Here is a 12309-nt window from a genome sequence, read left to right as displayed (position 1 = left end):
GGAGGTGGAAGCAGCCTGCTGACTGCGAGGCCCCCTGTCTGCGACGACCTTAGTGGGCATCCTCTGGAAAGCCGAGAGCTGGAGGGTCCCGGCCTGCTTTTCCCTCCTCAGCACGGACTACAAAATCTTCGCCCGAGCCATGTCTTCTTGGCTCGGCACCGTGCTGGACCACATGATCCACCCTGACCAGTCCTACACTGTCCCGGACCAAACCATTTATGATAACATCCATCTGGTCCGGGACATCATCCACCATTCCCAGAGGGCTGGTCTGTCGAGCGCCTTCCTGTCTCTCGATCAGGAGAAGGCGTTCGACAGGGTGGATCACGAATACTTACTCGGAACTCTGCGAGCTTTCGGGTTTGGGACGCATTTTGTCGCCCGGATCTGACTTCTGTACACCGCCGCGGAGTGTCTAGTGAAGGTTAACGGGTCCCTGACGGCGCCCCTTCGCTTTGGGAGAGGGGTACGTCAGGGCTGCCCCCTGTCTGGCCAGTTGTATTCTATTTGCGTGGAGCCTTTCCTGCGCCTCTTGCGGAGGAGGTTGTCGGGATTGGTTCTGCGCGGGCCGGGCATCAGGGTGGTCCTTTCGGCTTACGCCGATGACGTGCTCCTTATGTTTAGTGACCCGGCTGACCTGCGGAGGATGCGCGAGTGCCAGGAGGTCTACTCTGCCGCTTCTTCTGCCAGGATCAACTGGGGTAAATGTTCTGGACTCCTGGTCGGTCAGTGGCAGATGGATCCCCTACCCGAGGAGCTCAGGCCTTTCACCTGGAGCAGGACCAGCCTCCTCTACCTGGGGGTCCATCTCTGCCCCGCTGAGGAATCCTGGCCGGCAAACTGGCAGGAACTGGAGATGAAAGTCACCGCTCGCCTGCGGCGCTGGACAGGACTGCTCCGAGTGCTATCTTACCGAGGTCGAGTTCTGGTCATAAACCAGCTGATCGCCGCCATGTTGTGGTATCGGCTGGTCACTTTGACCCCTCCCCCGGACTTTGTCACAAGAATCCAGAGATTGTTAGTCGACTTCTTCTGGGACAAAAGATTGCACTGGGTCGCTGCCGAGGTTCTGAGTCTCCCGCTTAGGGAGGGTGGTCAGGCACTAGTGTGCCTACGCACACAGGTGGCGACTTTCCGCCTTCAGACCCTGCAGCGATACCTCTACGTTGAGCCTCCTCCTAGATGGTGTGCCCTGATGACGTATTTCTTCCGTCAGGTGCACGGCCTGAATTATGACGTGCAGCTCCTGTTTATAGAACAGCTGGGCCTCGGTGGCTCCTTGCAGGCGTTGCCCGTCTTTTACCAGGACCTGATCAAAGTCTGGAAAGTGGTCGCCTCGCGACGCAGCTCTCCCCCGTCAGGAGTAGCGGCTATCGTCAGAGAGCCGCTGGTCAGGAATCCGCCCCTCCGTCCTTTTCAGTGGTTGGCGGAGAGGAGGGCTGTGGCCGCAGGGGTGACCAGGATCGGGGACGTGCTGGGTGGCGGAGGACTGGGCTGGATGCTCCCGCAGGAGTTGGCGCGACGCGCGTCTGTGAGTGTCCAGGTCGCAGCCGATGCCATCCAAGACCTGAGAACGGTCGTGCTCGGACCCGACGTTATTTTGGGTCTTGAGGTGGCCCAGGTGCGCGGTGGTCTTCCGTCTGAGCGTTCCCCTGTTCGGACGGAATTCCACATTGGCCCCAAGCCCCGAACCCTCCCTCGGGTGCTGGTGCCCCACAATATGAGCCGCCTCGGGGACATGCCCTCTGTGCCTTTTGGCACAGCAAAGAGGGGCTTTTTGTATGGACTGCTGCTGCACACCTTCCATTTTCTCGCCCTTGTCCGTCGACCGGACACGCCCTGGCGTGCCTTGTTGCCGTCCGGCGGCGGAGGCCCTCGATGGGAGGCCCTCTACGGAGGTGTCCTCCCCCTTTCTATCGGGGACCTGGGTTGGAGGGTGTTGCATGCAGCAGTCCCTTATAATAAGAGGATGCATAGGTTCACGGACTCTCAGGACACATGCCCTTTTTGCGGTCTTGTGGAGTCCGTGGACCATGTATACATAGGGTGTTGTAGGCTGCACTCCCTTTTTAGTTATTTGAAAAACCTTTTATTGATGTTTTGTTTGCACTTCAGCCCCACGCTCCTGATCTATGGGCACCCGGTGCGGAAGGGGGTCGGGAAGGAGGAGGACCTCCTCGTGAACCTGCTCCTGGGCCTGGCCAAGTTGGCCATTAACAGGTCCAGGCAGCGGGCGATCGACGGGGGAGTCCCGCCCGATTGTTTGTCCCTCTTCCGCGGCTACGTTCGCTGCCGGATGTCCCTGGAGAAGGAGCACGCGGTGTCTGCTGGCACTCTCGAGGCCTTCCGTGCTCGGTGGGCACCGCGGGGACTGGGGTGTTTTGTTGACCCCTTTAATCACATTTTGATTTAAAGTTTGTAAGTTTCCTTTAAACTTTGTTCTTGGTTTTACAGCTGACCTGAATTAGGGGCTGTGCCTGATTTATCCCAATTTTGTTGATTTGGTTTTCATTTAAAAGATTATCAAGAGTTCAAATCTCACAATGGCAAAGTATGAAACAATGTAACTTCATCTGAATAGGAACAGATGGAAAAATGTGTTTGTACTCGAAAGAGTTACACCTTCTTAACTGAATTAGGGGCTGTGCCTGATTTATCCCAATTTTGTTGATTTGGTTTTCATTTAAAAGATTATCAAGGGTTCAAATCTCACAATGGCAAACAATGTAACTTCATCTGAAAAACAGATGGAAACGTGTTTGTACTCGAAAGAGTTACACCTTCTTAACATTCCTAACCCTGCTGCTACATCTTGGTGCTCCCCACACATCCACAGTGGAGGTGGAAGCAGCCTGCTGACTGCGAGGCCCCCTGTCTGCGACGACCTTAGTGGGCATCCTCTGGAAAGCCGAGAGCTGGAGGGTCCCGGCCTGCTTTTCCCTCCTCAGCACGGACTACAAAATCTTCGCCCGAGCCATGTCTTCTTGGCTCGGCACCGTGCTGGACCACATGATCCACCCTGACCAGTCCTACACTGTCCCGGACCAAACCATTTATGATAACATCCATCTGGTCCGGGACATCATCCACCATTCCCAGAGGGCTGGTCTGTCGAGCGCCTTCCTGTCTCTCGATCAGGAGAAGGCGTTCGACAGGGTGGATCACGAATACTTACTCGGAACTCTGCGAGCTTTCGGGTTTGGGACGCATTTTGTCGCCCGGATCTGACTTCTGTACACCGCCGCGGAGTGTCTAGTGAAGGTTAACGGGTCCCTGACGGCGCCCCTTCGCTTTGGGAGAGGGGTACGTCAGGGCTGCCCCCTGTCTGGCCAGTTGTATTCTATTTGCATGGAGCCTTTCCTGCGCCTCTTGCGGAGGAGGTTGTCGGGATTGGTTCTGCGCGGGCCGGGCATCAGGGTGGTCCTTTCGGCTTACGCCGATGACGTGCTCCTTATGTTTAGTGACCCGGCTGACCTGCGGAGGATGCGCGAGTGCCAGGAGGTCTACTCTGCCGCTTCTTCTGCCAGGATCAACTGGGGTAAATGTTCTGGACTCCTGGTCGGTCAGTGGCAGATGGATCCCCTACCCGAGGAGCTCAGGCCTTTCACCTGGAGCAGGACCAGCCTCCTCTACCTGGGGGTCCATCTCTGCCCCGCTGAGGAATCCTGGCCGGCAAACTGGCAGGAACTGGAGATGAAAGTCACCGCTCGCCTGCGGCGCTGGACAGGACTGCTCCGAGTGCTATCTTACCGAGGTCGAGTTCTGGTCATAAACCAGCTGATCGCCGCCATGTTGTGGTATCGGCTGGTCACTTTGACCCCTCCCCCGGACTTTGTCACAAGAATCCAGAGATTGTTAGTCGACTTCTTCTGGGACAAAAGATTGCACTGGGTCGCTGCCGAGGTTCTGAGTCTCCCGCTTAGGGAGGGTGGTCAGGCGCTAGAGTGCCTACGCACACAGGTGGCGACTTTCCGCCTTCAGACCCTGCAGCGATACCTCTACGTCGAGCCTCCTCCTAGATGGTGTGCCCTGATGACGTATTTCTTCCGTCAGGTGCACGGCCTGAATTATGACGTGCAGCTCCTGTTTATAGAACAGCTGGGCCTCGGTGGCTCCTTGCAGGCGTTGCCCGTCTTTTACCAGGACCTGATCAAAGTCTGGAAAGTGGTCGCCTCGCGACGCAGCTCTCCCCCGTCAGGAGTAGCGGCTATCGTCAGAGAGCCACTGCTCAGGAATCCACCCCTCCGTCCTTTTCAGTGGTTGGCGGAGAGGAGGGCTGTGGCCGCAGGGGTGACCAGGATCGGGACATGCTGGGTGGCGGAGGACTGGGCTGGATGCTCCCGCAGGAGTTGGCGCGATGCGCGTCTGTGAGTGTCCAGGTCGCAGCCGATGCCATCCAAGACCTGAGAACGGTCGTGCTCGGACCCGACGTTATTTTGGGTCTTGAGGTGGCCCAGGTGCGCGGTGGTCTTCCGTCTGAGCGTTCCCCTGTTCGGACGGAATTCCACATTGGCCCCAAGCCCCGAACCCTCCCTCGGGTGCTGGTGCCCCGCAATATGAGCCGCCTCGGGGACATGCCCTCTGTGCCTTGGCACAGCAAAGAGGGGCTTTTTGTATGGACTGCTGCTGCACACCTTCCATTTTCTCGCCCTTGTCCGTCGACCGGACACGCCCTGGCGTGCCTTGTTGCCGTCCGGCGGCGGAGGCACTCGATGGGAGGCCCTCTACGGAGGTGTCCTCCCCCTTTCTATCGGGGACCTGGGTTGGAGGGTGTTGCATGCAGCAGTCCCTTATAATAAGAGGATGCATAGGTTCACGGACTCTCAGGACACATGCCCTTTTTGCGGTCTTGTGGAGTCCGTGGACCATGTATACATAGGGTGTTGTAGGCTGCACTCCCTTTTTAGTTATTTGAAAAACCTTTTATTGATGTTTTGTTTGCACTTCAGCCCCACGCTCCTGATCTATGGGCACCCGGTGCGGAAGGGGGTCGGGAAGGAGGAGGACCTCCTCGTGAACCTGCTCCTGGGCCTGGCCAAGTTGGCCATTAACAGGTCCAGGCAGCGGGCGATCGACGGGGGAGTCCCGCCCGATTGTTTGTCCCTCTTCCGCGGCTACGTTCGCTGCCGGATGTCCCTGGAGAAGGAGCACGCGGTGTCTGCTGGCACTCTCGAGGCCTTCCGTGCTCGGTGGGCACCGCGGGGACTGGGGTGTTTTGTTGACCCCTTTAATCACATTTTGATTTAAAGTTTGTAAGTTTCCTTTAAACTTTGTTCTTGGTTTTACAGCTGACCTGAATTAGGGGCTGTGCCTGATTTATCCCAATTTTGTTGATTTGGTTTTCATTTAAAAGATTATCAAGAGTTCAAATCTCACAATGGCAAAGTATGAAACAATGTAACTTCATCTGAATAGGAACAGATGGAAAAATGTGTTTGTACTCGAAAGAGTTACACCTTCTTAACTGAATTAGGGGCTGTGCCTGATTTATCCCAATTTTGTTGATTTGGTTTTCATTTAAAAGATTATCAAGGGTTCAAATCTCACAATGGCAAACAATGTAACTTCATCTGAAAAACAGATGGAAACGTGTTTGTACTCGAAAGAGTTACACCTTCTTAACATTCCTAACCCTGCTGCTACATCTTGGTGCTCCCCACACATCCACAGTGGAGGTGGAAGCAGCCTGCTGACTGCGAGGCCCCCTGTCTGCGACGACCTTAGTGGGCATCCTCTGGAAAGCCGAGAGCTGGAGGGTCCCGGCCTGCTTTTCCCTCCTCAGCACGGACTACAAAATCTTCGCCCGAGCCATGTCTTCTTGGCTCGGCACCGTGCTGGACCACATGATCCACCCTGACCAGTCCTACACTGTCCCGGACCGAACCATTTATGATAACATCCATCTGGTCCGGGACATCATCCACCATTCCCAGAGGGCTGGTCTGTCGAGCGCCTTCCTGTCTCTCGATCAGGAGAAGGCGTTCGACAGGGTGGATCACGAATACTTACTCGGAACTCTGCGAGCTTTCGGGTTTGGGACGCATTTTGTCGCCCGGATCTGACTTCTGTACACCGCCGCGGAGTGTCTAGTGAAGGTTAACGGGTCCCTGACGGCGCCCCTTCGCTTTGGGAGAGGGGTACGTCAGGGCTGCCCCCTGTCTGGCCAGTTGTATTCTATTTGCGTGGAGCCTTTCCTGCGCCTCTTGCGGAGGAGGTTGTCGGGATTGGTTCTGCGCGGGCCGGGCATCAGGGTGGTCCTTTCGGCTTACGCCGATGACGTGCTCCTTATGTTTAGTGACCCGGCTGACCTGCGGAGGATGCGCGAGTGCCAGGAGGTCTACTCTGCCGCTTCTTCTGCCAGGATCAACTGGGGTAAATGTTCTGGACTCCTGGTCGGTCAGTGGCAGATGGATCCCCTACCCGAGGAGCTCAGGCCTTTCACCTGGAGCAGGACCAGCCTCCTCTACCTGGGGGTCCATCTCTGCCCCGCTGAGGAATCCTGGCCGGCAAACTGGCAGGAACTGGAGATGAAAGTCACCGCTCGCCTGCGGCACTGGACAGGACTGCTCCGAGTGCTATCTTACCGAGGTCGAGTTCTGGTCATAAACCAGCTGATCGCCGCCATGTTGTGGTATCGGCTGGTCACTTTGACCCCTCCCCCGGACTTTGTCACAAGAATCCAGAGATTGTTAGTCGACTTCTTCTGGGACAAAAGATTGCACTGGGTCGCTGCCGAGGTTCTGAGTCTCCCGCTTAGGGAGGGTGGTCAGGCGCTAGTGTGCCTACGCACACAGGTGGCGACTTTCCGCCTTCAGACCCTGCAGCGATACCTCTACGTCGAGCCTCCTCCTAGATGGTGTGCCCTGATGACGTATTTCTTCCGTCAGGTGCACGGCCTGAATTATGACGTGCAGCTCCTGTTTATAGAACAGCTGGGCCTCGGTGGCTCCTTGCAGGCATTGCCCGTCTTTTACCAGGACCTGATCAAAGTCTGGAAAGTGGTCGCCTCGCGACGCAGCTCTCCCCCGTCAGGAGTAGCGGCTATCGTCAGAGAGCCGCTGCTCAGGAATCCACCCCTCCGTCCTTTTCAGTGGTTGGCGGAGAGGAGGGCTGTGGCCGCAGGGGTGACCAGGATCGGGACATGCTGGGTGGCGGAGGACTGGGCTGGATGCTCCCGCAGGAGTTGGCGCGATGCGCGTCTGTGAGTGTCCAGGTCGCAGCCGATGCCATCCAAGACCTGAGAACGGTCGTGCTCGGACCCGACGTTATTTTGGGTCTTGAGGTGGCCCAGGTGCGCGGTGGTCTTCCGTCTGAGCGTTCCCCTGTTCGGACGGAATTCCACATTGGCCCCAAACCCCGAACCCTCCCTCGGGTGCTGGTGCCCCGCAATATGAGCCGCCTCGGGGACATGCCCTCTGTGCCTTTTGGCACGGCAAAGAGGGGCTTTTTGTATGGACTGCTGCTGCACACCTTCCATTTTCTCGCCCTTGTCCGCCGCCTGGACACGCCCTGGCGTGCCTTGTTGCCGTCCGGCGGCGGACGCCCCCGATGGGAGGCCCTCTACGGAGGTGTCCTCCCCCTTTCTATCGGGGACCTGGGTTGGAGGGTGTTGCATGCAGCAGTCCCTTATAATAAGAGGATGCAAGTTTCACGGACCCTCAGGACACGTGCCCTTTTTGCGGTCTTGTGGAGTCCGTGGACCATGTATACATAGGGTGTTGTAGACTGCACTCCCTTTTTAGTTATTTGAAAAACCTTTTATTGATGTTTTGTTTGCACTTCAGCCCCACGCTCCTGATCTATGGGCACCTGGTGCGGAAGGGGGTCGGGAAGGAGGAGGACCTCCTCGTGAACCTGCTCCTGGGCCTGGCCAAGTTGGCCATTAACAGGTCCAGGCAGCGGGTGATCGACGGGGGAGGCCCACCCGATTGTTTGTCCCTCTTCCGTGGCTACGTTCGCTGCCGGATGTCCCTGGAGAAGGAGCACGCGGTGTCTGCTGGCACTCTCGAGGCCTTCCGTGCTCGGTGGGCACCGCGGGGACTGGGGTGTTTTGTTGACCCCTTTAATCACATTTTGATTTAAAGTTTGTAAGTTTCCTTTAAACTTTGTTCTTGGTTTTACAGCTGACCTGAATTAGGGGCTGTGCCTGATTTATCCCAATTTTGTTGATTTGGTTTTCATTTAAAAGATTATCAAGAGTTCAAATCTCACAATGGCAAACAATGTAACTTCATCTGAAAAACAGATGGAAACGTGTTTGTACTCGAAAGAGTTACACGTTCTTAACATTCCTAACCCTGCTGCTACATCTTGGTGCTCCCCACACATCCACAGTGGAGGTGGAAGCAGCCTGCTGACTGCGAGGCCCCCTGTCTGCGACGACCTTAGTGGGCATCCTCTGGAAAGCCGAGAGCTGGAGGGTCCCGGCCTGCTTTTGGGGTCCTGCTGTGTGGCAATGGCTCACTCCTCGGCCTGTGGAGCTGGAGCTTCTGGGGTCACAGGTTGAGGGATTTGGATGGGCTGGACATTCCTAGATTCACCTGGGTGGATGGCCCCAGGTTGAGCACCTGCTGATCTACCTCCCTATGAGTGCACAAGAGTCCCTGGCTGACTCCTTGAGAAGGAGAAGCTGGAGTGAGATTAAACTGCCCTGTATCCCTCTCGTGTACACACTGTCAGAGGCCAACTATGCCGCCAGCGATGGAGTTCAGCCTGCACAGCAGTGCAGGAGTGATATCCTGGACCGAGGTTTCCATGGCAGCTGCCATCCTAGCAATGTTAACCTCGGTGCGTTGACATGACAGCACTATCACCACAGACTGAAGGCAGACGGAATCCTCCATCTGAGGAGTGCAGCGGACATCCCTTCCTGATGTTCCCGAGCTTGCTTTTGCAGTTCCAGCAACTGAAGCATTACCAAGTCCAGAGGCTCCTCATCTGACTCGGACTCAGCAAATTTCTAACCTCCAGCCGTCCGGGTGCCTTCAGACTTCTCTTTGGAGGTTTCTTCAGGGTTTGAGTCAAGGACCTGTCATGGATTCTGTTGGCTATTTCCCAGATTTGCCTGTGAAGGCAGGGGAGGGATAATTAGTGCATGGCAGTGGCCTGTGAAACAGGACACATCACTCACAGCATGGTTATCTGATGGATGTTGCACTGCTGGATCCTCACTTGGTAGAGCAGCGCTGACCTCACCGTCAGCACAGGACAGGTCCAGATCTTCGCTGGCCAGCTCGCTGGCTAATTTCAAAGTCCATGAGGACCTTGATTTCAGACATTCCTCCACCAGCCTATGACTTCTTCCTCTTGTTGTGTGTCAGCTTGTCCTGCATGAATAGAGATGGAGAGAATGTAAGCAGGATGTTTGCCAGAACAGATGTTAAATATGCCTGGCACATGTGGGTGGTTACTGGTCTCATGGACAGGATGAGGACAATGAGAGAGTGAATGGCGATGTCCCTTGAACTGGCAGTGAGTGAGGGCCCTGTGGATGTGCGATGGGTTTGTGTGTGTGTGAGCTGAGAGTGATTAGTAGAGTAACTTACCATGGTGGAACGGAGGTGATCATTCATCCTCTTTTTGCACTGGGTGATTGTTCTCTTTTGCAGGGTGTTGGCTCTGACCACCATTGCCACCACCTTCCAAACCAAATTAGTAATGCCGCTGACCCCTCTGAGTGGGGGTAGAGGACATCGTGATGGGTCTCCATGGCGTGCAAAAGGTGCTCGAGGGCTGCATCACTAAACTGGGGGGCTGCAGTATTTTTGCCTTTTGGGGCCATCCTATCTTCTGTGCAGCAGTTGTGGGCTGGAAGCACTGAGAGGTTGCGCACGGCTGCATTTTAAATATGGCATCTGGTGCGATGAAGCCATGAGGGTGATGGCGTGGCAGGCGAATGAAAGCCTGCCTGCTATTGAAACAGCGTGTTTCCCCGGAATACATAATTAATGTGGCGGGTTTGGGACGATACAATGTGAGAAGCTGCCATTGCGGCCGGCGGGATAACGTCATTTTCCCCGCCTGTTACCGCACTCAGTGCAAATCTGGGACGCTTCTGCCCAATGGGTATGCATCTACAATTTGTAGAACTGTAAATAATATCTACAGATTTGGAGCCACTGTGTCCGAATGTGCCCCCATATTCCTTGCAAATTCTTATCCCAAGGAACTTTTGATGAGAGCGAAACCTACTAGTTTTCATAACCAGGGTCTGCTCCATCAAAACAATTGTCATATGTTCATGGCCTATTCATGAAATGATTATAACATTTAAGTATGGCATCATGACTGGTTACATGATGATTTATTAAGCCAGACACGCCAGAAGGTCCAGCTTTGATTCCCAGTCTATGCTGAGTTGGTTGATCTCTGGTGACACAGCAGTTGGGCATTGCAAATAGTTTTAGCACCCCAGGTTAGGAAGGATCGAAGGGTCATGAGGACTCGAAACGTCAACTCTTTTCTTCTCCGCCGATGCTGCCAGACCTGCTGAGTTTTTCCAGGTAATTCTGTTTTTGTTTTTGCTTTGGATTTCCAGCATCCGCAGTTTTTTTGTTTTTATATTTAGGAAGGGGAAGGTCATCCAAGATTTTGACTCCTGATCACTCTCCAATATCCACTTCTGAAAATTGCATTTTTAAATGTTGCATCAATACAAGATTGACAAAACTGTGATAGACCCCATGATCAAATAATTGGCCCATCCTCACTATCCTGGGGCTCATAAATGAAGAGTGGCCACTCGATGACTTATTGTGGGGCTGACACCATCCTAAGGCTTGGGGATTTTTGCAGCAATCTTTGTCACGGGTATGATTTTTAGTAGTTTTAAAGAACATGTTTTTTAGTAGTGAGAGCAGTAGTGGTAGCAGCAGCTGCAGTAGTGGTAGCAGCAGCTGTAGTGGTGGTAGCAGCAGCTGCAGTGGTGGTAGCAGCAGCTGTAGTGGTGGTACCAGCAGCTGCAGTAGTGGTAGCAGCAGCTGCAGTAGTGATAGCAGCAGCTGTAGTGGTGGTACCAGCAGCTGCATTGGTGGTAGCAGCAGCTGCATTGGTGGTAGCAGCAGCTGCAGTGGTGATGGCAGCAGCTGTAGTGGTGGTAGCAGCAGCTGCAGTGGTGGTAGCAGCAGCTGCAGTGGTGATGGCAGCAGCTGCAGTGGTGATAGTAGCAGCTGCAGTGGTGGTAGCAGGCAGCAGTAACAGCTGAAAGAGACAAGAGAAATAACAGCAGCTGATGGCAGTGGCAGCACTGCACAGTACAGAACTCTCAGAAAATAAATTTAATAAGGGAATTGGATGGGCTAAAGCCGGACAACTAAAGGAACAGCAGTAACTGAAGCAGCAACATTTCAGAAGCAGCAATCAAAACATTAACTGCGTTGGTGCAGCTCAGAAGTTATGGGGACAGTGTTTGTGAGTATGATGCTGATTTAGCTTAAAAAGGAAGTAGCCTTGGAGGAAAAAACAGTAAAAACTGGGAAATAAGAATTCTGATCCGAAATGTTTATTCCTCCGGGTGGGTACTGACGTTTGTAAGCCCATTTTTAAGTGCTGATTTAACTTAAAAGGGAGCAGGATACCGACGTTTATAAGCTTATTAATGTTACAATAAACTATTAAAAAAGAGTTGTGAGCATCGACAATTTTCTCTATCTGGATGAGTTCAGGCCAAATCTTAGAGATTGGAGTATAAAAAGGGAGGTGTGCGTTCACCTACCTACAAAGTCCTGCCTTGAGCCAATTAAAGTCCTGATGGCTGTGAAATGGCTGAGACTGAAGCTGGCCAAACAGGGGCGTACTCGCCCCCAACTTTTACACCAGGGAGCAAGAAAACCACCCCCCATGAAATTCAGCCCAAAGAGTTCTGCTAGTTGGAATGCTTCAAATGGAGAGATCTGTGTGCCATTGAATACCACAATATCTGGAACAAAAATATGAAAAGCAAACATACCAAATAATACACGTTCTATCCTCAGGATACTGACACTATCTTCGAGCCAATTATTTGTTGAGTGAAACCTCACATCCTAGCTGGCACACATTTAAGTCTTGAACACTACAGCAAAGTGTGAGCGGACAATATCTTACTCATTGAACAGCCCCATGTTCAGCAGCTGTGTCATCACTGAACCATCCACTTCTCCCAGAAATGTCCCTGTCTGAAAGAGAAAGGAAACGAATGAGGATATTACTTAATTTACAAATCCCTTATCCAGCTACTCTATTTAACAACCCCTTACCCAGCTATCCTCATTAAAGACCCTTTGTTACTTTCAGACTAATAGCCCTAGGCTTACCTGTAATTAACAATGT

At 53.6% G+C, this 12309-nt stretch overlaps 1 protein-coding gene across 1 annotated transcript in view; it reads right to left on the bottom strand.

The window, feature by feature from the left end:
- cacna2d4a (calcium channel, voltage-dependent, alpha 2/delta subunit 4a) overlaps positions 1–12309 on the bottom strand; it is a 709103-nt gene that overhangs the window by 115490 nt on the left and 581304 nt on the right. Inside the window, exon 34 of the mRNA XM_041215640.1 lies at positions 12085–12155. Coding sequence (XP_041071574.1) covers positions 12085–12155 — 71 coding nt within the window. The remainder of the gene's footprint in view (positions 1–12084; positions 12156–12309) is intronic.

The sequence above is a fragment of the Carcharodon carcharias genome, chromosome 21, assembly GCF_017639515.1.
Source record: "Carcharodon carcharias isolate sCarCar2 chromosome 21, sCarCar2.pri, whole genome shotgun sequence".
NCBI classification, from domain to species: domain Eukaryota; kingdom Metazoa; phylum Chordata; class Chondrichthyes; order Lamniformes; family Lamnidae; genus Carcharodon; species Carcharodon carcharias.
Note: the sequence above shows the minus strand (reverse complement) of the source record. Positions and strands in the feature narration are given on the sequence as shown.